At 39.5% G+C, this 23,237-nt stretch overlaps 1 protein-coding gene across 4 annotated transcripts; it reads left to right on the plus strand.

Moving 5' to 3' along the window:
• Positions 1–1,871: 1,871 nt before the first annotated feature.
• Positions 1,872–23,033, plus strand: pomgnt2 (protein O-linked mannose N-acetylglucosaminyltransferase 2 (beta 1,4-)). Of its 4 annotated transcripts, XM_010896979.3 has the most exons (4): positions 15,028–15,133; positions 17,280–17,326; positions 17,633–17,736; positions 18,071–23,033. In XM_010896979.3, exon 4 carries the CDS (start codon positions 18,145–18,147, stop codon positions 19,921–19,923), a length of 1,779 nt encoding a protein of 592 aa, XP_010895281.1. In that variant the 5' UTR covers positions 15,028–15,133; positions 17,280–17,326; positions 17,633–17,736; positions 18,071–18,144; the 3' UTR covers positions 19,924–23,033. The 4 variants fall into 4 exon arrangements, with proteins under 4 accessions (XP_010895282.1, XP_019896352.1, XP_010895281.1 ...); XM_010896980.3 differs by lacking the exons at positions 15,028–15,133; positions 17,280–17,326; positions 17,633–17,736 and adding an exon at positions 1,872–2,145; XM_020040793.2 differs by lacking the exons at positions 15,028–15,133; positions 17,280–17,326; positions 17,633–17,736 and adding an exon at positions 8,375–8,450.
• Positions 23,034–23,237: the final 204 nt, after the last annotated feature.

The following is a 23,237-nucleotide window of genomic DNA, read 5'->3' on the forward strand; positions in this document are numbered from 1 at the left end:
TTTTATCAAAAGTGTTTTATAATTATTAAGGCAAAAAATGCTCATACCATTAAAAATATTAGTGTGACTGTGTTCCTTCAATACATTAGTGTTTACTCAGTGATACCCAGGATAACACATGTTTAGTCAAAACTAAATATATACATAGCCTTCCATTACTAAGCCTTTTTAGTGTGATGTCAGTTGATTAAAAATAATCTTGATTAATCACATAACCATCTGTAGTAATGCCTTCCTTGACTTTGATTTCCTCTTCTTCGGTCCACATGTTGACAGGCAACAATAGTAAACAACAAATGCAAATGCAAAGCCAATAATTAACCGGTCATTCCACTAATCTATTGTATGGTTTCATGTCTGACTTGTTAAACCAATGTGCACCAACATACCCTCAAATAAAAGCTTAGAATCTGTACTTTAATCTCAATATAACTGTTTGATTTAAAACCCAAAACTCTGAAGTATAGAGCCAAAAGAAAACATAAAACAATGCACTACCCTAATACTTACCGAGGGCACTGTATATGTTGTGTATTATGCTTCCATGTTTTGATTAGTGTTCTTAGGCCAGATGCTGCTATCTCAGGACACATCTTAAAAGTCTAGATAAGTATAAACCAGCTAACCAAATCATATGGTATTGCATATCGGTTAGTCTTGACACAGTTGATGATGTGGCACACAACTATTGGTTGATGCGTGCAACATCTACGTTTGGAATCACAAGCTGTAGTATTGACTAAAATAGTATGAGTTAAAATACCCATAAAATTTAGAAGGAAGTTATTGCACCATTAATTTCTTCCATAGGGGATTTTTAGATCCACTTCAAAAATGATCTGTATTTCATGAAGGCTTATACCAATTTGTATTTTAGCAACTGTGTAAATAACTAGAACAAGGAAACTTTTAACAATATCTTAATCTATATTTAGCCAATATTTTTTATAAAGAGTGGATTGATGCAAATATGTTGACAATCGTCACCTTGTCCTGATAAGATTCATGTTGTTATTAAAACACTGAGCCAGTGTGAGCCTAAACAAACGCAGACCTGATATGAAGTGAGTCTAATATCCCATATGGGATAAATGAATGGCGTAATGCAAAATGAGCTGCTTTCAGGATTTGCCACTAGTTTTTGTGGGGATTATGACGTGTTTAATATTTCTCTATTGGGGGCGCTCCATTCACAGGAGGAGGGTGGTTTAAACATAGCACAACAAATCTCAAAGTCACAGCACACACATGCAGTCTATCAAGGGCAGTCAGCAGTCAACTAATTTAAATCTTTAGTGAAAGCTTGGATATATCATAAAAACATTGCATCAGTAGAAAAGCCATATCCAACCCTAAAATAATACTCTACTATCTAGGCATATCTTACCTGAGTAAATACCTGAAATCGTTTTCTTTCCAAAAATGAATTATGTTAAAAAGAATATTTTTTTGTGTAAGAATAATATGGGATTACTCCAGCAACTCCAGTGAGAATATACTATTCCTTAAACAATATTAATGTGAGTAAACTGTTAATCAGCCAGCTTTATCCATTAAACTCCTGAACACAGGGAGGTTATTCTCCTGAGCATTTTTTTGAATGGTCTGGGTGTTTAGGACAATTCAATAGAAAGTTTTGGGTTAAGACTATTAATTTTTGAAGTCAGATTCTAAGCGTGTTACCATTTTTTTAAATCTGAAAAGGGATGTATGAGAAACTTACAGGAAAAAAAGAAATATATTTTGTTCTAACTCAGGTAATTATAACAATCAAACTCGTTGAGGGAGATTGTCTATGGGGAGTGTGGAGAACACTGATGTCATCTCGCGAGACTTGGATGTGAGACCTGACTTTGCAGTGGGTGGAGACATGATAGCAAGTGAATCGCTACATCGAAATCGCATTTTTGACAGCTAACATAATCTCAAAATACTGTCGTCTGACGTAAACTTGATGAATGAATGCGTCGGTGTTTTGTACAGTTGCACCTGCATTGATGCATTTTGTTGTTCCAGAGTTCCATTCGATCGCGTCAATCTTCAGGAACGTTTCTACAGAAATCTGCTCTGAAGCTGCCTTAGCTGATCTTGAAAGGTTTCAGCTGCAGTGAAGAAAATACCTTTCAGTTTATTTGAAACACCCCGGTAAGAACAGTTTAGACGTTTAGTATCGGTGCATGTCATGTTGTTAACGTGCTGTGTGTGTTTTTAAACTTTGAGTTTAAGAACAAAGTTTCGAATTGAAAGCAGAAAGCACCGTGGCTCTATCGTAAATTATAACGCGACGCTATATTGCATCAATGCATTCTGCTCTAGGGTCATTGCATGACATTTCTATATCAACGCAAGAATATAACGGTTTTGCATGGAGAGCAAATTATGTAATGTCTTTGTTTCTTGAATAGTCTATGGAGTCCTTATAATTATCAAGTGTATAATTTCAATAGCTTGGCTGTAAATTGGCAATCAAAAATATAATTATGGCCCCCGATATTGTTTTCAAACGCTTTTCTTTATGTAGAGTGTGTAGGCCGATCACTTATTTGTCCTATGGTTTAAATCTCATTATTAAGGTTTCACATGCTCAACTCTGGATGACTTTCATGGTCACTTCGAACACCGTTTTGTGTGTTAGAAACGCAATGCAAATGGACTACTCTTTCCAGAATATTGTATGGAAGTGGGATTCTTGTTTTGCCTTCAAATCATTCTGTCTGCCCTGAAAAGTCTGTGTCCTCGTGCTCTTTGCAGTGGGGTGTATACCCAAAGAGATTTCGGGTATATCTTAACATAAAACCTGGCTTAACACTCACTTAACGGCTGGGATAAATTAACATGGTAAATGGTAAGGATGAATATCAACAGCATATAATGGAAATACAAGATAATGGTAATACATGAGGCAGCGTACAGTTTATACAGGGAGAATGATACAAATACATTACAAACCTAGAGTGCTAAAATACAATACAAAACTTGAGTGCTAAAAACTATTTGTTGTGGTGCTGGAGCAGTCCAGTAAAATACATAACCCCTTTAATTCTGATCTCTTTGAAACGTCAGGAACCCAATCTGGGCTGTGGGTGTCATCTAGTCTGCTTTTGTAAAATATATTGTAGTCAGTTTGTAGAGCATCTTGCTAAAGGTTGTGGGTCTAATTTGTTTTGGAGGAGACAGTACAAAAAACTTAAAATGTATGTCACTACTGAAGGTAGCTCTGGATGGCAGCATCTGCTTAATGACTTACAAAAGTAAAACTTATTTTGACATTATTTCAGCAGCTATAGCAGAACTTTCAGCAACAGGATAGATTGCCAGGTACATGCAGCACTTACGTGCTGTGGTATGTTGATACAATCCAAAATAGCTAGCTCCCTCACAGTCTACAAAGGATCTAAAGTGCTTGCTCATCCAATGTTACGTCTGGGAACGCCTACGATCCTATGAATCTGTTCAAATTGCAACGTTTTTGACAGCATCTTATTTTCCTGCATAACAATAAGGCAGTGGGAATGACCAGTGGGTCACCTGTTTCTTGCTGAGCTGATATCAACCTAACATCCAGAGGACAGCTTTACAACAAGAAGGTCTCATAGGAACATCATAAATATCACATTGTGAACAACCAGTTTAGATAAGTGTTTAGTAAACAACACTTCTAATTGACATTAACCCTTGGAAATACTATAATATGCTAAGTTAGGAGAACATTAAATGGGCAAAGAACATTGCCATCATGTTGTCAAATGTATTTTATGGCAGTGTTGTCATCAGCTAATGTTTGCAAATGATTTGTTGTACAGTGCCGACGGCTGATTCCACGGCCCAAAAAGTAGTGCTCCCGTCAGTTCATATCTTTGGTGGATGCTGCTGGTTACTTTAATACTTTTTCACTGTTTGGTAAGAAGTGTCATGGTTAACAGCCTGTATTCACTCGAGAGTAAGATGCTCTGTTAACCTTGTGAATATGCATAGACTGTTTTTGTTAGAATGGCTGGCAGCAGGATTCATAGACAGTTCTCACACCAACTATTGGTTTTACATGCGCAGGGAAAAATAGATCCAGTTTCATGCTTTAGAGAAAAAAAAAATTAATCTTTATAGAAATTGAATGTTGTGATAGTTTTATAGAACCCAAACCTTTACAGAGCCTCTGTGAAACAAATGTTTTCAATAAACACAAAATCTCACTAAGACCGGTCAAGAGAGCTTCTGTGACCTTCTATCAATTTAATGTTTGAGGAAAACGCTCCACAGCACCCTGATTCTGCACATTATACAATCTGGCCAAATTGTCTATGATCTTAAGCTGTTTCAGAACCTGGGTAACATGGGATTTGGGATTTACAAGAACCCTGACCACTCTGGATAAACTTGGGTGCCCCAAATCCAGAAATGAACTGAGACTAAGATTAAGTAGTAATACTGTGAAAAGGATAGGTAGTGGTTGGACAAGTTACTGTAAGTAGATGAGTGCTACCGTTTTAAGAACAGTTAAAATACCCACACAGTCAACTCTCAGATGTTTGAAGGGTTCATCAACAGCAGGGAATGGACGCAAGGCGCATGTTTAACACTTGCATGTTTTAATAACGCTGAATCATCACTGTAGCTGGGTCCAAAAGAAACGACACAAAACACAATCCTAGGTTTTCCTTACACTGTCCAGCTACGTCTCCATGCGATGTACCAACATTTTCATGACAGCCACTCCCTTAACAGGCAGCGAGGACTGCAGCCCCAACACAACTTCCCCCTGCATCAGATATGAATTGAGCTCCAGTATGTGGAAGGGAACAGAAAACGTGTTCACAACTATCCCTCAAATGAATAATGTCCCCTGTGTCGGTCTCCAGGGAAAAGGGCTACTCCCTCCTCAAAACAAATGAGCACCACGCACCCGTATCATGCATGATTTTAATTTGGACCTTCTGTCTACTGCCTACCAGAGGAGCAAAACCTTCAGTGACAAACGGAGAGTAACTGATAAGTCGCAAAAAAAACCTACTTTCGATGTCACCAGCTCATGGTACGTTGCGATGGGACCAGCCGAGATTTGGACCAGCGCAGCCAAAACCGCCGGTGACCTCTCCATTGGCAATAGTTACACGTTCCATTAACAGCAAATAAAACACAGTCTGGGTAACAAGAACATATCTCTGTGCCTGATGTGATTAATCTGCCTGGTTGAGCCCCAGAGGGACTCTCCCAACGGCTTCATTCGCAACAAGCAAGGCCCTCCCAAAAACGACCTCAGTCAGGATATAGTCACCCTCTAAAACCACAGCCTCAGACACCTTTCATTTTGCGTTAGTATTTTTAGCTATACCATCAGGGACTAATCCTTCATTCGTTTTTACATCCAAGCACACAATATCTGAGAAGTTTTATCATTGGGGTGATAACGCTCTTGTGCAAAGTCAACATGGGTTTGCTTATTTTTTTGTTGTTGCTGAAACGTTGACGGTAAGCCTCTGGAACCAAGACATAGCCTTGAAACACAGCGGTATTAACCTCAGTATACTGTAGATCTCACTGTTTGCTACACTAAGAGCACAAAATGCCTGCTGAGCTTTCCCAGTCAACACACTCTGCAGGTTCAATCAGTGTCAGGCCAACTCTTTGCATCTGCGACATGCTCAAATAACAAAAAGAACATCTTAGTGTCTGTCTCATTAAACAGCCTTAAATTTGACCACAATGTTGAAAATATCCGGAGCACAAAATAAGAAACAACCCCCAGGGGATTCAGGTTCACCTTCCCTCAAGAGATTCCCCTCCCTGACCAATTCAAGTTGGTCTTGCTCCAGCTGAAGTTGTGCACGCTGCAAATCATGTTGAAATTCCAATTCCCTTTTGTGATTAACTTGATCACGCTCTAATGATAACATAAGCATTTCTATTTGCTGTTCTAAAGGGAGGCTACTAGGAATAGAAGGAGCGATAGCTGACAGGAGACAAACCAGGAGAGGGCAGTGAGGGTGTTGTATGCTATGCAAAGGCTGCCACGAGGATAGATTCAGCGAGAATCCCTCTCATAAAAAAGTGACTTCAATATCTATTTAACAGAATATTTTAGCGCAACAGGAGAGAGGAAAGACAAAAACAAAAACAAGCTACCCCAACCTAGGCTAATCTCAACCCTAGTCCAGGAGCTTTGTTTATGCGCGCAAGCCTGCTGGTCCAACCAAGGCAACCAGTGTACCCCCAAAATCATAAATGTGCTCCCAAAAAAAACTCTGACTCAACCAATAACCAGAAGCAACCAAACAGAACAACCAACATCTAACAAACATGTCTATCAACCACTGTCATGTAGTTAAAAAACTAATTATATTTAGCTCAAAAGCGTTAGCTGAAGGAACAGCCACAGGCTACATAATACCTCCTACTGCCTTACCCAAACTAATAGCTAACAAGACTGTCTTACAGGGAAAATAAACCTGGGACCAACAACAAACTAGGCCTTGGTTTATCACAACCTGGCTCTTAGGCTGTGACAATAATGGGAACCACACGTCAGATGAAATTAATGACGAAGGATATTTGTTAACAAAGGTCAGATCATAACTCCAAAATGCAAAAAGGGATTGTGTGAAAAGAGGACTGTCAGAAGAGTTGGGATCCAGGTCCTTTAGCCACTGTGCTACATTACAGGTGATGCCCCTCACGGCTTTAGCCTCCAACACTCGGTAAAAGAAAATTAGAATAAAAGGGAAGTCAAACGGGAGAGACGTCACATCAACATTTTGATTTGCCTTTAAATGTAATGTTCCTAACTCTGCAAACACATTATGGTGTATAGCAGTGTATTAAATATATGTGGCTGATTTCGATATGTCTGAGAAGACTTGGTTGGAAGAACATCTGTATTGAATTGGGAGCACAGCTGCCTGCTTGTACTTGAGGTGTAAATGGAGTGGAATTCTGGTTGTTGTGAGAAATAATTTTTGAAATATAATTGGATGCAAATATTAAGAAGGTATTTGCCATCATTAAGCGTTATTGTAAATGCTCAGTATAATCTTTTTTGCAGGAGATGTGTAATGCAGTCATGATTGCTCCCTCATGCCTAAATATGAGAACTGTTCTATTTGTGTAGGCCATTTCATTTCCCATCCTTTTAAGTGGCATGTGGCTGAATTCTAAACTGCTGTGCTGCAGTGTTTCTGGATGTTCCGTCTCAGTGACATTGTTCTCCTCAACCCCTACAGAATGGCTGCATCAGCCTCTTTCTCATGTGGCCCTAGGGCAACAATGACTGAAAACGGACCAACTACTGTTAACCATGAGAACATTTAATTTCTTTTTTGGGAATATATGTAATTTTTTTTGTAAAGGCCATTTCAATTCAATACATTTTCACTGCATCCCTTTTGATTTGAACAAAAACATCAATAGATATTTGCCTATTTTAGAAGAATGTGACCTGAACATCAAAACATTCAAGAGATAAAGGTCAGATGCTACCCATTAGACATCCATGTCATTATCACTGGAAAAGATATGTATTCAGTCCCATTATTATACCTTGTTTTTTTATGTATAATACAATCATTTCAAAATGTTAAAATTACATACGCTTTTTATGCCTTTCATCAGTTCAGACACGTCATGCTATTGAATACTAGTATGGAGTCATTTCAAATATAATTCTTAGAATATATTAATTATATCCCTTCAAACCTCTGCAATTTAGCTTTTACACCAGTGACATTTTAATTGAATTGACATTTTAACTTCTAATTACTGCCCCTAAGATTGCTGCTGGGCCCCCAACCGTTGAATGCCAACCTAAATTGACAAACCTATTTTGAGCTTTTAAAGAATATCCATCTCATTTGTTTATCTATCCCCTAATGAAGACATAAAGACTACACAAAATAAGTCAGATTCTGACCTTTATCTCAGTTTCTGAAAATTAGATTCAGTGTTCCTCTGCAAATGTTCCTCGGCAAAGGTTTTGTTCAAATCAAAAGGGGGTTTTGTTCAAAAAGTGATTGAATTGAAAATCATTTAAGTTATTTTCTTAAACATCAAAGTATTACTTTTAAATAATTTGAAACATTACAGGCTATGGTGGCTTTAATTGCACGTGTGTTGTCATGTGACACCTCTGAAAATTGTACCTTAAGCAGAGAAAGAGATGGTAGAGCAGTTAATGTTGTACATTTGGCTCCAGCTCTAGCTAATATGAGTTCTAGAAGGCTTGATCCAACTTGACATGTCAATTGGGCCTGGAATAAACATGACAGTGAAGGGGCCATCCTCATAAGAGCCTGCAGCACACAAGCAATGATGCAGCTGAGAAGTGAGGCATATGAAGTGTTTCTTCGTGAGAGTAGAGAGATGAGAGCGTTGTCCTCCAAAAGGATGAGGACGCGGAGCAGAGCAGGGAGGGAATCTCCGAGGTGATCCTGAAGAGACAGGCAGCCAGGAGGAGTGCCAGGGTAAGAGACCATAACAGTGCTGCTTGTCTTTTCAGGAGCGGGGACCTTATTAAAATGCATTAGAATCTCCAGGCTGCCACACTCTATGCTACTTACCCCCTCTCTATCCCCATCATTGGGGTGCTTATCATCTCCAAGGCAAACAGCCATACTAAACACTAGGGAGTCTTGCAAGGCCTGTCAGCCGAGCCCTAAAGGAGAGAGACCTGGCACGCTCCGCCTAATCTCTGTACTTACTGCTGTGATGTCATCAGAGAGAAAGGCTTAACAACATCCTCCTTGGCTACTGCCCACCCTTTTGGAAATTAATTCATGCAGGTGAAGTGTGGAAACTCCCGCTCCCATCACTGCCAGTACGTTTCAGAGGTTTGATCATGTATGGTTTAAAGGGATTTCCATAAACAATAAATGCTGAATTGAACTGTTATTTTCTATTTACCTTTTTTCATATTCGGTTATCAGTTATGACTGATTCTTTTGGACATGTTTGGGATATTGGGAAGCATCCTTGCCTCCTCAAAATATACAAGAGAATGTAACAATATTTAAGTTAAAAACAAATGGATAATTTCCCTGAAAATAGAAAATGTTCTCCATACGTAGTATTCATCTCACTTACAGAAAAGTTGCTAGATGAAATCCCATGCTTATAGTGTGAAGAATCACAGGAAAATAGATATTTGTCTGCATAATTCTCACTATGTGTGTCCCATGGTTCTAAGCCCTCTCGTCACTATTCACCAATTCACTCGGCTTTTTCCAAATTGCAAACATCCTTGAGTTTTGGCAAAAGAAAATTGTGTGAGATGTTTGTCACATGATTTTCTATTCTTAGAAAACAAAAGGTCTGTCAGCAATTTTCAAACTATTTTTGTGGTTTACTTTCTTAACTGGACTAATCCCTTAATTGTATTCCAAGACGCACAGAAGTGGCAGCCGCAGTCTGCGGACCGCCTGGGAAGTGGGGCGATGTAACATTTATCATCGTTTATCATGGAAAATGGCAATTCATAATAGTAATTGCGATCTAATAATTTATCCCCAAAATAATTGTAATCCAATATTTTATCCACTTGGTGCAGCCCTACTGCCCCTCTTTAACTTGAGGCTATGCTCAAACCAACATCCATTCCTAGGTTGTTCTGCCACATCTGCGGTCTGTTTGCCGCCCCATCCGTTCTGCAGGTCAACTCCCGCTTTGTCCAGGCAAAGCTATTTTCTGTCCTCGCTTCCCCTTCGAGCTAGGACAGCAGCATCCCCTGCCTATTTTTCAGAACTTCTGAAGCCCAGCCTCTTTAAATAGTATCAAAAATAACTCCACAACACACACTGCTGCCTTTTGATAACTAATGCTTCACTGTTTGGTTTATTCTGACTTTTCTGATAGCTGCTTTATGGAGTGGAATGTACTAACTATCATTATGTGGTTGTTCCACATAAGATTATGTAATGATTAAATCAATCAATATACTATATGTCACTCAGCTAAATAACTAAAATGTAAAGATGTAAAATAAATCATACAGAAGAGTGATTGATTTCATTTAACTTAATCCCCTAAAATGTAGTTGTCTGGCAAAGATCATCTAAATATAATGTTAAAATGCATTTACTACATATTGTAGTGACCTTGGTAAGGCCATTACTCGTCCTTCTAAATCCATTATACCCGTGTGGAGTAATGGGTAGAACGTCTGTCTGCAGAGTTGAACATTGCTGGTTCAAAACATGACTTGGATGTTTTGTGCAAATTTATAATGTATGATACGTCTTTAGTGTTCTTTACTTATAAGTGGTTTTCATACTGTCCGTAAAATTAGTTTGTCAAGCGTTTGTAACATATGAAATGTTTTAATGGCGTTCATAACATATGTAAAATGTTGGCCAATTCATAATGTATTATACGTTTTGGTAGCACATTTTGATATAAGCTAACGTAACGTGACATCATAAATTCGGTGCAATAGATTTACGTAGAATCGTCTACGTATTCCAGTGAAACCAGGTTGCAACACTCTGGTATGGGCACTGTATTTTTAGTGTTGGTGATGAGAAAGCAATTATCGTAATAATAGGAAACAAGACCCTATATTTTCACTCAAACATAATGGGATCAAATGAGTCGCGTCAACAACCAAAACGAAAGGGTTCTCTAAAGGGTTTCAGAAAGACACATGGGGGGTTTCTACTCAAATAAAAGGGAAAATGCCTCATAAAAGGATGTTCTCTGTGAGAACATGCTCTCTTCTCATTCCAAGTGAAGCACTGGGTTAGCAGCTTTTACATATTAGTCGTTCCTGTCCAGGTGTAAGACATCCAGACTAATGAGGTTACAAACACAGGCGAAAGAAAAGATGACTTCGGCCCAAGGGAAAGACCAATGCCCAGCCCGACCAGATTGCAGGATTCAAAACCGTCTTGAAATTTTGCTGTAACAGTATATAATTCAGAATTTTAGTAAGGTATACCACAATGGGATAATTGGGGCAAATTTTTTGTGTAGCAGTTTTAGCCAAAGATGGTGCCATGGCATTGACTGCTAATTTATCACATAGAGCAGGCTGACATTTTGAAAGCCCTTCTTTACTTGGCACAGTGAAATTGCAGTGGGTTTTGCACGCATCCCTTTGGGCTGCCTGTGTGCATTGGGAAGGATTAGCGCACAGAACTGGCACTGGCATTGACCTTGTCCTCATGGACTGGAGGGCAATTCTGCTTTAGGTCTTCATGCTGTGACATTTAGCAACAAAAAATATACTTTGTGCTATAAATACTATTAGTCTATTTGTCATGCTCTGTGAATATGATATGTTCACAGTGAAATGTCCTTGTTCTGCAAATGCACATGGTACATTTTGAAATGATAGCTTGTCTTCATCTAACAAATGTATAATGCCAATATTGATAACGTTTTCATTTTTAGGTAACAAGGCTGTATATTAGTTACCTACACTTAGAAAGCTCTTTAAAGGAGAATGAAGGGTACGGCGAATGATGAGTGTGTTGTGACAGTTGACGATGCTTCAGATTTGTTCAACGTGAGCATTTGTTGGCAAATAAATGGCTAGTTACACAACCAACCAGTGACGTGTTCTTCAAAGACAGATGTGCTTAGTGTTTAACAATAAACCAGAGAGAATAAATAATTGAATATGGGTTTTGGGCTGTCTGCACACAATCTGACAAAGGGTTGTGACAAACAACATCTTAACGTTTAAAAAGCCATATCAGTTTTCTATTTACACCTCTATGTCAAGAAAACGCAAGGATTGCTTCTGATGCTGCTGAGCCAGGTGACCTTGTCTCAAGGGGTATCTGATCACAAGTATAATGCCTTGAAAGTGTTTGCGCCCAGATTGTCTGCCTTCCAGCATCGTTTTCACATTGAATTTTGTCTAATGTTTTTGTGGGTTGTATTAATTTTAGAAAAAATCAAAAGTTATGCTTGTTTAATTTGTTTGGTATGCTGGTTAATCAAACATTGAGGCTTCAGGTGTGAAACGGTTATGGTCCCGCTAGTTATTTCCACCCAGTGAAAGGGATTATTATGGTTAGAGGCGGCCGTCCTGCCAAAATCTCTCCAAGAGCGAGACATAAAATCATCCAAAGTCACACAGAACCCTAGAACAACATCCAGGGATCTGCTGACCTCTCTAGTCCCAGCTAAGGTCGGTGTTCATACCTCCATTCCCTGAAAGACACTGGGCAAGAATGAGATTAACGGTCGATTTGAAAGGCCAGAAACCACTACTCACTAAGTGGAACATGTTTTTGCCAAAAAGCACCTCGATAATCCTTGAGTGCTGAAACAGTGTTCTACAAACCGATACATTTTAAGTGAAACGTTTTGGACAACATGGGCCCATGATGTCTGCTGAAAACCAAACACGGCATTAAGAACGTCATACCAACAGTCATGCATGGTGGTGTCAATTTCAGAGAATTCTACAGGAAGGTATCGGGCCATCTGTCCATGACCTGAAGCCGAAATGCAGCTTGGTCATGTAGCAAAACCATCTGAAAAACACAAGTCTAAAGTATATTGAAAAGTTTGAAGAACAAGACATTTCAAGTTTTGGAGTGGCCTATTCAAAGTCCAAACTTAAACCTCATTAAGATGTGTCAGGACCTGAAACAAGCAGTCAATGCTAGAAAACCCATGAATGTCACGGAGTTAAAGCAGTTCTGCATGGAGGAGTGGGCCAATATTCCTCCCTGGCAGACACACAACATAACCGTTTTATTTGATATTTGTGTAACAAAAGGTTTGATGCAGTATGACTACAATCCATTGCTGTGTTCCATTCCATTCAATTTTATCCAACAACTCATTCAGTGGCAGTCAGGCTGGGCACTGTAGACTTCTGTTACGTGGAACATCAACAGATTCATTTTTAGATGCCCTGAGGGAGTTAATTTGTACCTGAGATTTAGTTCTCATGTTTCATGGCTATTTATTTTCTTTTAAGCACATCCTTTGTTTGTTTTTTTCAGTGTTAGTGTTTAAGATGCAAGCTAGACCAAAAGGTTAGTTTGAGGACACACCCAAAGGATAGGAGAAGAGGGAAGGGAAAGAATAGAAGTGGCCCATTATTTCTTAGTGACTAAGACATGGGGCCACAAGCTTACCTACAGTTCTGCTCAAAAGTTTGCATACCCTTGGAGCATTAGTAATATATGTACCATTTGTAAAGAAAACACTACTGAGCAGGCAAAACATCTTATTTCTTATGGGATTCACCTTCAACTGTAGGTCATAACAGAATGGCACAAACATAAAACAAAACAAAAATGACTGACCCCTTTTCAAAAGACTGCATACCCTTAGTTCTTAATACTGTGTATTGCCTCCTATAGCATCAATGACAGCGTGCAGTTTTTATAATAGTTGTCTATGAGGCCCTGAATTATTGCAGGTGGTATAGCTGGCCACCCGAATTCTTCTGGCAGTTTTGGCTGAAATCTTTCTTGTTCTATCTGACCTTGGCTTGGTATCAAGAGATCCCTGAATTTTCCAATTCTTAATAAGTGATTGAACAGTACTGACTGGCATTTGCAAGGCTTTGGATATCTTTTTATATCCTTTTCCATCATTATAAAGTTCCATTACCTTGTTATGTAGGTCTTTTGACAGTTCTTTTCTGCTCCCCATGGCTCAGTATCTAGCCTGCTCAGTGCATCCACATGAGAGCTAAAAAACAAATTGACTACTTATACACAGACACTAATTGCATTTTAAAAGCCACAGGTGTGAGATATTCACCTTTAATTGCCATTTTCACCTGTGTGTATCACCCTTTTGTGTCTGTAACAAGGCCAAACATCCAAGGGTATGTCACTTTACAGTATGTACAGTATCTTAGTAACAAGCTAGCAACATTTTTCTTAGGCGCTTATATAGCTTTACAACAGGCAGGATAAGCTATAAAAATGGGAATTCCAAACCACATATTGTGTAACATTATCTAGATTGCCAAGCTAGCTAGTTGTTATTTAGTTAGCTGCTAAGGCTATCTAGAGTCATAGCTCAATTAAAGTAATTAAATGTTTTACGGTACCATTAGTCAACGAGTATATATGCATTTTCAACATATAATAGGTTTGAAATAAGTACCATTAGAAAGAACAGAAATGAATCCATGTTTTATGTTTCAAATGGGGTACCTTTAAATAACTTTAACTTAAGGGAACAAAAATCATAACAACATCGTTAATCCAGTCCGAGCTGTGAAGGTCACAACCATCATCTCTTTGTAAGTAATAGGGTTTTGGTTAGTAGGCAATGGTGAGTAAATCAATCCTGACTTGATCCTTGGGATCCTTGGTGAATGATAAAAATTGTTTTACCTTCCCTAAATTGCAGCATAAGAGAGGCGAATCAGGAGAATAAAAGCAAAAAGGGAGAGTGAGGCAAGGGAGAGAGATGGAGCCATTACATCTGACTTGTTCCTCCAGGGCCCTTAGTTGGCTGGTTGTCCCAGGCTTCAGGAGAGTGTATCACTGGCTGTGTCCTATGGGCCCTGGTCCCACAAGACACAAACGGATTGCATTAAAGGGCAATAGCTGTGAGAACCTACAGAATACCCAATATTGCGTCACCATATAATACAGAGTTGGCTTTGAATTACAATAATGTCAACAAGTCATTTCTTAGCTTGTCCACATATAGCATCACCTCAATATATACCTGCTACCAAGTGATATGGTCCTGCATGAACCTAATGAAATTAGCTCCATTAGTAGAATTAGCATTTTGTCTTTCAAATAAAAGTAATGGACTTTTATTTTAAAGGCAAAATGCAAATTCCATTGATGGGGCTCATTTCATTAGGTTCACACAGGGTTAGGCTCCTGCCTTTCCCCAGGGATCCCTTGTGTTCCTGATTGTGCTTGTTGGTATTTCCCACCTGGCAGTCATGAGTGCATTGCCTAACTGCTGAGGTTGACCAATCTGTAGACACCCCTCCTAATTGCACCACCTGTTCCTTTTTCCAATACCCAATCGCATCACACATCCCCTGGTTTAAAAACCCAGTCAGTTGGTTCTCCCAGAGAGGCTCTTTTGCTTTACCCCACATGGGCATAGACACACTTGAAATGCATACCCTTTTTGATAGACAGACACTTTGTTCATTCATACATCACTTTGTTTAGCACATACATCTCACTTTGTCCTGTTTCGTGTGAGTATGTATTGCTGTGGGGTTTTGTTTGGTGTTGTATAGTCAATAGTTTGCTGTTTGCTCCTTGTTCAACCTGTGCGTTACGGGTCTCTGTACCATCCAGCCTAGACTGCTAGAGCCACAGGATTTGTAACATGCATCATTTTAAATTGTTAATGCTTCACAAGGTTGGGATATTCTCTGACAATATATAATTGAATACAATCATTATTTTTTAATCATTATTAATCATTGTTGAATACAATCAGTTATTTTACTCTAGCAATTTGGCATCATTAAACTTTTTGTATTTGGTTGTGCATCTTCCAATGTTTTCTTTTTCATTCAAAGGCAAAATGGAAATTCCAATATTGTGGCTAATCCTTATTGTGGCTAGATTCACACTGTTGTGATATTGCTTTTGAGTCTGAATTGCAAGTGCAACATGAATATTCAGTTCAATGGTGTTTTATTATAGTTGTAGCATTAGATGCACTAGATTTGAGTTAGTGTTACCTGTGACAGTTTCTCTTGGCAGAACAGGGGGTTAGTTTGTTGGTCCCCAGTTTGCACCAATTGGGCTTGTTTTGCTCTGGAATGTTTTCTTAACCTAGACTAACTTGATATGGGTATTTTCATTACCCATGCTGTGAACTAGTGGGAATTATGTTTTCTGTCAGAGTTTGGTAAGCACTGTGGTCCTTTACCAGTTGGGGCCCAGTGGTTGGGAAACTTGAGCATAGTCACTGCATGGAATACAGCAGTGTCATTATAACCAGGAATTGAAATTTTGGTTTAATCCTGGGGTGCCTGCAGAGGGGTGCCTTTTCTGTTTGCACTGTAGTGTCTCTTTTACTAGACCAGGCACCTGATTGTTGGCTCCAGGCACATACTTATCAGCATATTCAGTACTGTGCCAAAGTCTTAAGCACCTGAAAGTTGAACTGAAGTCATTTATTTCAATAGTGTTTATTTGTAAAGAAAGTTGTTTTATTCTATAAAGTACTGACAACATTTCTCACAAATTCCATATGAAAATATTGTAATTTACAGTATTTATTTGTAGAAAATAACAACTAGTTAAAATAACCACAAAAAAGCATTGTTTTCAGGCCTCAAATAATGAAGAAAACGAATTCATATTTATTTTTCAACAACAAAATACAAATGTTTTAACTCTGAGTTCAGAAATGAATATTTGGTGGAATAACCCAGATTTTATGCTCTCCACCAGTCACATTGCTTTTGGGTGACTTTATGCCACTCCTGGCACAACAATTCAAGTAGCTCGGCTTTGTTTGACGGCTTGTGAACATCCATCTTCCTCTGGATCAAATTCCAGAGGTTTTCAATGGGGTTCTGGTCTGGAGATTGGGCTGGCCATGACAGGGTCTTGATCTGGTGGTCCTCCATCCACACCTTGATTGATCTGGCTGTGTGGCATGGAGCATTGTCCTGCTGGAAAAAACAATTATCAGAGTTGGGGAACATTGTCAGAGCAGAAGGAAGCAGGTGTTCTTCCAAGATAACCTTTTACTTGGCTTGATTCGTGCGTCCTTCACAAAGACAAATCTGCCCGATTCCAGCCTTGCTGAAGCATCCACAGAACATCACCGATGTTCCACCAAATTTCACAGTGGCTTGTAGGCCTCTCCAGGTCTCCGTCTAACCATTAGACAACCAGGTGTTGGGCAAAGCTTAAAATGTGACGCGTCAGAGAAGATGACCTTACTCCATTCCTCTACGGTCCAATCCCTATAGTCTTTTGCAAACTTCAGCCTGGCTCTTCTTTGCTTCTCATTGATGGAGGGCTTTTTTTCTGGCTTTGCACGTCTTCAGCCCTGCCTCTAGGAGCCTGTTTCGTACCGTCCTCGCCGTGCACTTCACCCCAGCTGCTGTTTGCCATTCTTTTTGTAGGTCACTTCCTACATTGGTTGAGTGACATTCGAATGAGTTCACGGTCATCTCGTTCAGTGGACAGTCGTTTTCGCCCTCAGCCATTATTTCTTCTAATTAAAACACTACCCAAATAAATAGCCTTAGTTTGACTCTCAGGTGCCTAAGACTTTTGCCGAGTACTGTATTTACTGGTAGAGTGAGTAGTGTGATAAACACAAAGGGTTTGTGAGATCAGTACAAATGTCTATCTTTCTCTCTCCTGAACCAGCTGAGGAGTTGCTGTGATTATGCGCAAATCAGACATAATGAAATTGGGTAGGTGCAAAACAGGATATAAAAAATAAACTAATATATATTAATACTTGATATTTGTTGTCAACAGCTGGAATTTGAATTAGTGCCTACAGTATAACTCCAAAAGCACTGTATCCCTAAGAGGGCGCACCACCTCTGACCAGAGCCCTGTTACTAGGCTTAAGGGGAATAGGAAGTCATTTGGGATGCACTCGATGTCTCACCACATGACTGCCTTTTTCTCTCAATATGCAGATTAGTGTAGATTTAAGGCAAACCCAAAGGCAGATTTAAAGCCCCTTCTGTCCTCGCAATGTAATTTGTCAGGACCTAACCGTCAAGGGAATGTGATCCCTTTGCTTATCCACCTGGGTGAAGACAGCATGCATTCCACATGGGACCACCTTTCACTAGACTACACAGTGAATAAAGTAAAAATAGAATACATTTAATTTTTGTAATGCAGACAAAGGCTTTTTGAAAAGAAATGGGCTCCGAGTCAAGCTTTGATTCATTTTAAAATGGGGAGTACTTTATCAGTGCATAATGCTTCATGAAGGGACCTGGAAATATTAGGTTTTTGCTTTCTTTTGTATTATTTATGTGATTGCTCTGAGTTTCAGACTTTCCAAATTTAAATTGTATGAAAGTGTTCAGTAGGCTTTGTTGGTAGAATGCCACAAATAATCTCTCACCCCTCCCCTAATATCTTTCCTCTGTCTCTCTGACTGTCAATACCTCTCCTCCGTCTCTCCTTCTCTTCAGGTGTGTCAGGACCCGGCTAGTGGGAATCAGAGCATGCGTGTTAGGTCAGAGGTCAGATTGGAGGTGGAGCTGTGATGCGTGCGGCGGGCTGCAGGATGAATATGGCGGCCATTCTGAACGGCCTGCTGGTGTCAGTGGTGGCAGCACTGCTCTGGAAGTATGTGAGGCTGAGTGAGCACGCTGCTGTGCTGGAGGAGGAGCTGCAGCTGACCCGCCAGTCACAGGAGCTGTCCCAAGCCCGAATAGACTACCACGCCGCCCTGCTGGCCCTCCAGGAGCACGGCACCCGCATGGTCTGCACAGGCAAGATGCACACCGACCGTATCTGCCGCTTTGACTACCTGTGCTACTGTGCCGAGGCAGAGGAGTTTGTCTTCTTCCACAGCAATTCCTCTGTTATGTTGCCCAACCTGGGGCCCAGGCGATTTCAGCCTGCACTGCTGGACCTGTCGTCTGTGGAGGACCACAACACCCAGTATTTCAACTTCCAGGAGCTACCAGCTGCTGCCCTTAAGTTCATGCCTAAGCCCGTGTTTGTCCCCGATGTCACGCTCATCCTAAACCGGTTCAATCCTGACAACCTGATGCATGTGTTCCACGACGACCTGCTGCCTATCTTCTACACCATGCGGCAGTACTCGGACCTAGATGACGAGGCCCGCCTGGTCTTCATGGAGGGCTGGGGTGAGGGTGCACACTTTGACCTCTATCGTTTACTGAGCAGCAAGCAGCCGCTCCTCAAAGAGCAGCTGAGAAACTTTGGCAAACTCATGTGCTTCACCAAGTCATATGTGGGTTTGTCCAAGATGACCACATGGTACCAGTATGGCTTTGTCCAACCACAAGGCCCTAAAGCCAACATCCTGGTGTCTGGGAACGAGATCCGACAGTTTGCCTTGTCGTTGATGGAGAAGCTCAACATCACCACGCCAGCAGAGGAAATCCTGGCCAATGCAGAGGAAAAGGACGAGTACATTGTAGTGTTCAGTCGCTCAATCAACAGACTCATCTTGAACGAAGCAGAGCTGATCATGGCGTTGTCGCAGGAGTTTCAGATGAGAACCGTAACAGTGTCTCTGGAAGAGCAAACCTTCCCCAGCATTGTCAAAGTCATCAGCGGGGCGTCCATGTTGGTCAGCATGCACGGGGCACAGCTGGTCTCTTCTCTCTTCCTCCCCCGGGGGGCTGTTGTAGTGGAACTATTCCCTTACGCAGTCAACCCGGAGCAGTACACCCCTTACAAAACCCTGGCCTCTCTACCAGGCATGGAACTGCAGTATGTGGCCTGGAGGAACATGGTGGAGGAGAACTCTGTGGCCTACCCTGAGAGGCCCTGGGAGCAGGGAGGTATTGCTCATCTTGAGAAAGATGAACAGGAGCGCATCTTGGCCAGTAAGGAGGTACCCAGACACCTTTGCTGCCGCAATCCCGAGTGGCTCTACCGTATCTACCAGGACACTATAGTGGACATCCCTTCTTTACTGGAGGCTCTCAGAGAGGCTGTGAAAATCAGGCCAAATTTGAAGAAGGCCAAGCCGGCCAGCATGGTTCACCCAGGCCGGGTCAGAGAGCCTCTGTGCCAGACGTCAGTCCAGGCCACCAACGAGGCCAAGCTGACCGTGTCGTGGCAAATCCCCTGGAACCTCAAGTACCTGAAGGTCAGGGAAGTGAAGTATGAAGTGTGGATCCAGGAGCAAGGAGAGAACACGTACATGCCTTATATTCTCCCCCATCAGAATTATACCTTCTCTGAAAATATAAAACCCTTTACAACATACCTCGTGTGGGTGCGTTGCATCTTTAATAAAAACCTCCTGGGGCCGTTTGCAGATGTACTCATGTGCAGGACATAATTGCAGTTAATGTCTACTGTCTCAAACAAGTTTGTGGCGGATTGTTGATGATCTGGTGTTGGGGCTGAGGATTATTTAGTCTCAGAATGAGGAAAGTAGATGATGGAATGTGTATCTGAGATGAGAGACTGCTGTGATGAGAACCATGTCCTTCCTTACGGGACAGTGAAATGAGATGGGGAAATGTAGGTCTTGGAACTGCTGGAACAGAATGAGACACAAGGATATATGAGTCTCCATTTAAGTATGCATAGACTACACTTTTGGCAGAAAGTGTTATTCTCTAAAAAAGAAATTGGTGGAATTTCTTTTACGTGCAAAAATAGATAGTGTGAATTCATTTGTTTCTTTAGTCTAAAACACTGCAACTAATATGGCAAGCCATTTTGACAAGTTTGTCCCTGGGCCTTAAGTCATAATTTAAAAGCATCTAGTACTTATTCTTTAGTTACTAGTACCCATTTCAATTGTTACTAGTTACTATTCTGTTTTTACTACCCACCCATTGATTGTTCTTAGAGGCACTGTAGTTCAGGTGTCAACTTTACACTTGCTAATTAAATTCTTACTAGTTACAATCTTATAGTTAATAGTAGCTTATTTATAATGACTAGTCTCTGTTCAGATTTTCCCTAGTCAATTTCGTGACTTTACTGGTCACTATTAAATTAGTAGCAGTATTCTTCACTAATTAACTAGAAATGACTTGCTGAGTAATGTTGATATTTTACTAGTTTCTATTAAATAGTGAGTCTTGATAATTGAATTGTAACTACCTTTAGAAATAGCAACTAGTAGTTTATACATTTTTGCTATTCATTTTGTAATATGGCTTAGTAAAACTGGATTGTTGACTATTACAAAGTGCTTAAACATTAGTTAAGTTAAATTGTTCATATCAAGGATTGTAATAACTGCTAGTCACATCTGTTTTAGATATCTTTAATATGAATTCATTTGGATATATCTACACTATTAAAATGAACCTAATGTTAAAAAATTTGCCACTTTCCCGCTGCATGAAGGTAGAGTAGTAATTTACATAACAGCATCATAGCTTAGGTGAAATCAGGCATCCCTAATCACAATGAAAATAATTAGCAAACGGTTGTGCCTATGTTCAACAGTATTTAGTGCATTGACATTCAGATATTTTCAGCTATTTTCTTCTGACTAGTTGCGATTCAAATTATTACTAGTCACTAATCCAGTTTCACTAGTTAACATGTAATAGTTACTAGAACATTTTTATTAAATGTTTATTTTAGTTTATTTATTTTACCAATGTTACTCATCATATAGTATGACTAAATAATTGTTATTAAATATAGCAGAGGATTTGCATAACATTGGTGGATATCAAAAGCTTTTTTTGCTAGTAATTATTACAGAAATGTTGAAATATCTAGAAATATGTATTACTAAGATATTAATATTTTTAGTATTAGTATCTAATATATATGTATGTATGTTATAGTAAACATTTAATAGCTACTATTATTAATTAGAAGAGGTACTAGTAATGTTTGAATAAGTATTATTCTTTTTCTTGTCAAAGAAAGAAAAATACTGTAGTTGGTAATGTCTAATCTAGTTGCTTTTAAATTATGACAAGTAAGTACCAGGTTATTCATGTTAAAACATGCCATACAGCTACTATATGTAGTATGTACCTATTGGCATATGCAATGTAAGTCTTCAGCAAAGTTCAGGTTGACATGGTTTCAAACTTCTGTGATTTGTTATGCATAAATCACACCATTGTGGCTTAGCCCTCCTGCTCAATGGTGTTGCTTTGTCATGTTGCCTTTTTAAATGGTAATTTACATAATTGTTTGCAGAGTCTTGCCAAAACCTTAAAAGTAACCAAAGTTAATTAGAAAAGATGGTCACTAGTCTACCATATAGTATGTCTTATTTGTTTGGGTTGGGTTAGCTTTTGCTTCAATGCGTGTGTACAATATGACATTTACCATTATGGCCAATTGTGGCTTGTATTGAAATTGTTTCTCCTATAGGTTACTTTAGGTTTTGATTCAAGGCACATTAAACAGTGTCCTTGAAAAAAGGTCACAGGTTTTCTGAAGATGCATACTAAAACATTAATTATTCATGAAAATGCAATAGCCTAAGTACAGGGTTCCTCTAAATATATACATCTATTATAATGTGTTTATGTGAAATGTCACTGCAGTGCCTCCATTAGGCTTACAACAATTCTGAGTTTAAAAGTAATATTGTTTTTCAATGCAATTCACACATTCGTACATCAGAGGTTGACATGCTATGAATAGTTAACAACTGTTAGAGTAATAATCATAATGTTTTTCAGGTTATATCCATTATCATTATTAATATTTAGCATTCAGCCCAAGCCTATCACGATATGCAATTCTGTCTGCTGCATTTAATTGCCTTCTGCTCTGTAGAACTAAACTAATTAGGAATAATTTCAGAGTATGCACCAAGCTTCTCAGAATAGAAGCAATGATCTAGGATCAGCATTCATCCTGTCTCTGTAATCTGGTTCATTGTGGTAGGTTAAATTGATCCCAACTTGGAAGACTCAAGGCACTTGATACATAAGGCCTCTATATCCTGTGGCATATTTAGGCTTCTCCTGTTAAGATTTAACTGAGAGTGAAGACTGGTTTAATTGAATCAATATAATTAATTGCCTATCCCTCTTCCCCTAAGAAACAATATTGATACACAGATCACCACTGCCAATGTATGAGCTTTGTAACGTGTGTATTGTTCATTATCTGCCTCATGATTTCATAGACAATCACTAATGCCTGGTGTTTGTCCAAGGATTTCAATGCAGTGGCGACTGGCTAGTATGTGAATATCCAACCCATTGTACTGTACCCGTTAAGGTTACTGAAGTGATATTCCTAATGAACTGGAATCTATCCCATTTTGACAGAGATGTTTTCATTTGAAAGTCAAGCCTTGAACTGTTAAAATATTATGTTCTCAAATGCAGTTTTGTCAGTGTTTCTATTTAAGAGAGTATTTTGAACCACTGTTGTTCAATGGGATGTTGTGTTTGTAATGCTTGTTAGTTTGTGTTTACCCCTCCAGTAAATAAATTATATTTGCTAAGAGTGAAGTGTGTCTGACACATCTATGGTTCATATCTTATGTTTATAACAACAGCAAACAACCATAAAATTATGACCACCTGCCTAATATTGTGTAGGTCCCCCTTTTGCCGCCAAAACAGCCCTGACCTGTCGAGGCATGGATTCTACTAGACCTCTGAAGGTGTGCTGTGGTATCTGGCACCAAGACGTTAGCAGCAGATCCTT

The sequence above is a fragment of the Esox lucius genome, chromosome 20, assembly GCF_011004845.1.
Source record: "Esox lucius isolate fEsoLuc1 chromosome 20, fEsoLuc1.pri, whole genome shotgun sequence".
In the NCBI taxonomy this organism is placed as follows: domain Eukaryota; kingdom Metazoa; phylum Chordata; class Actinopteri; order Esociformes; family Esocidae; genus Esox; species Esox lucius.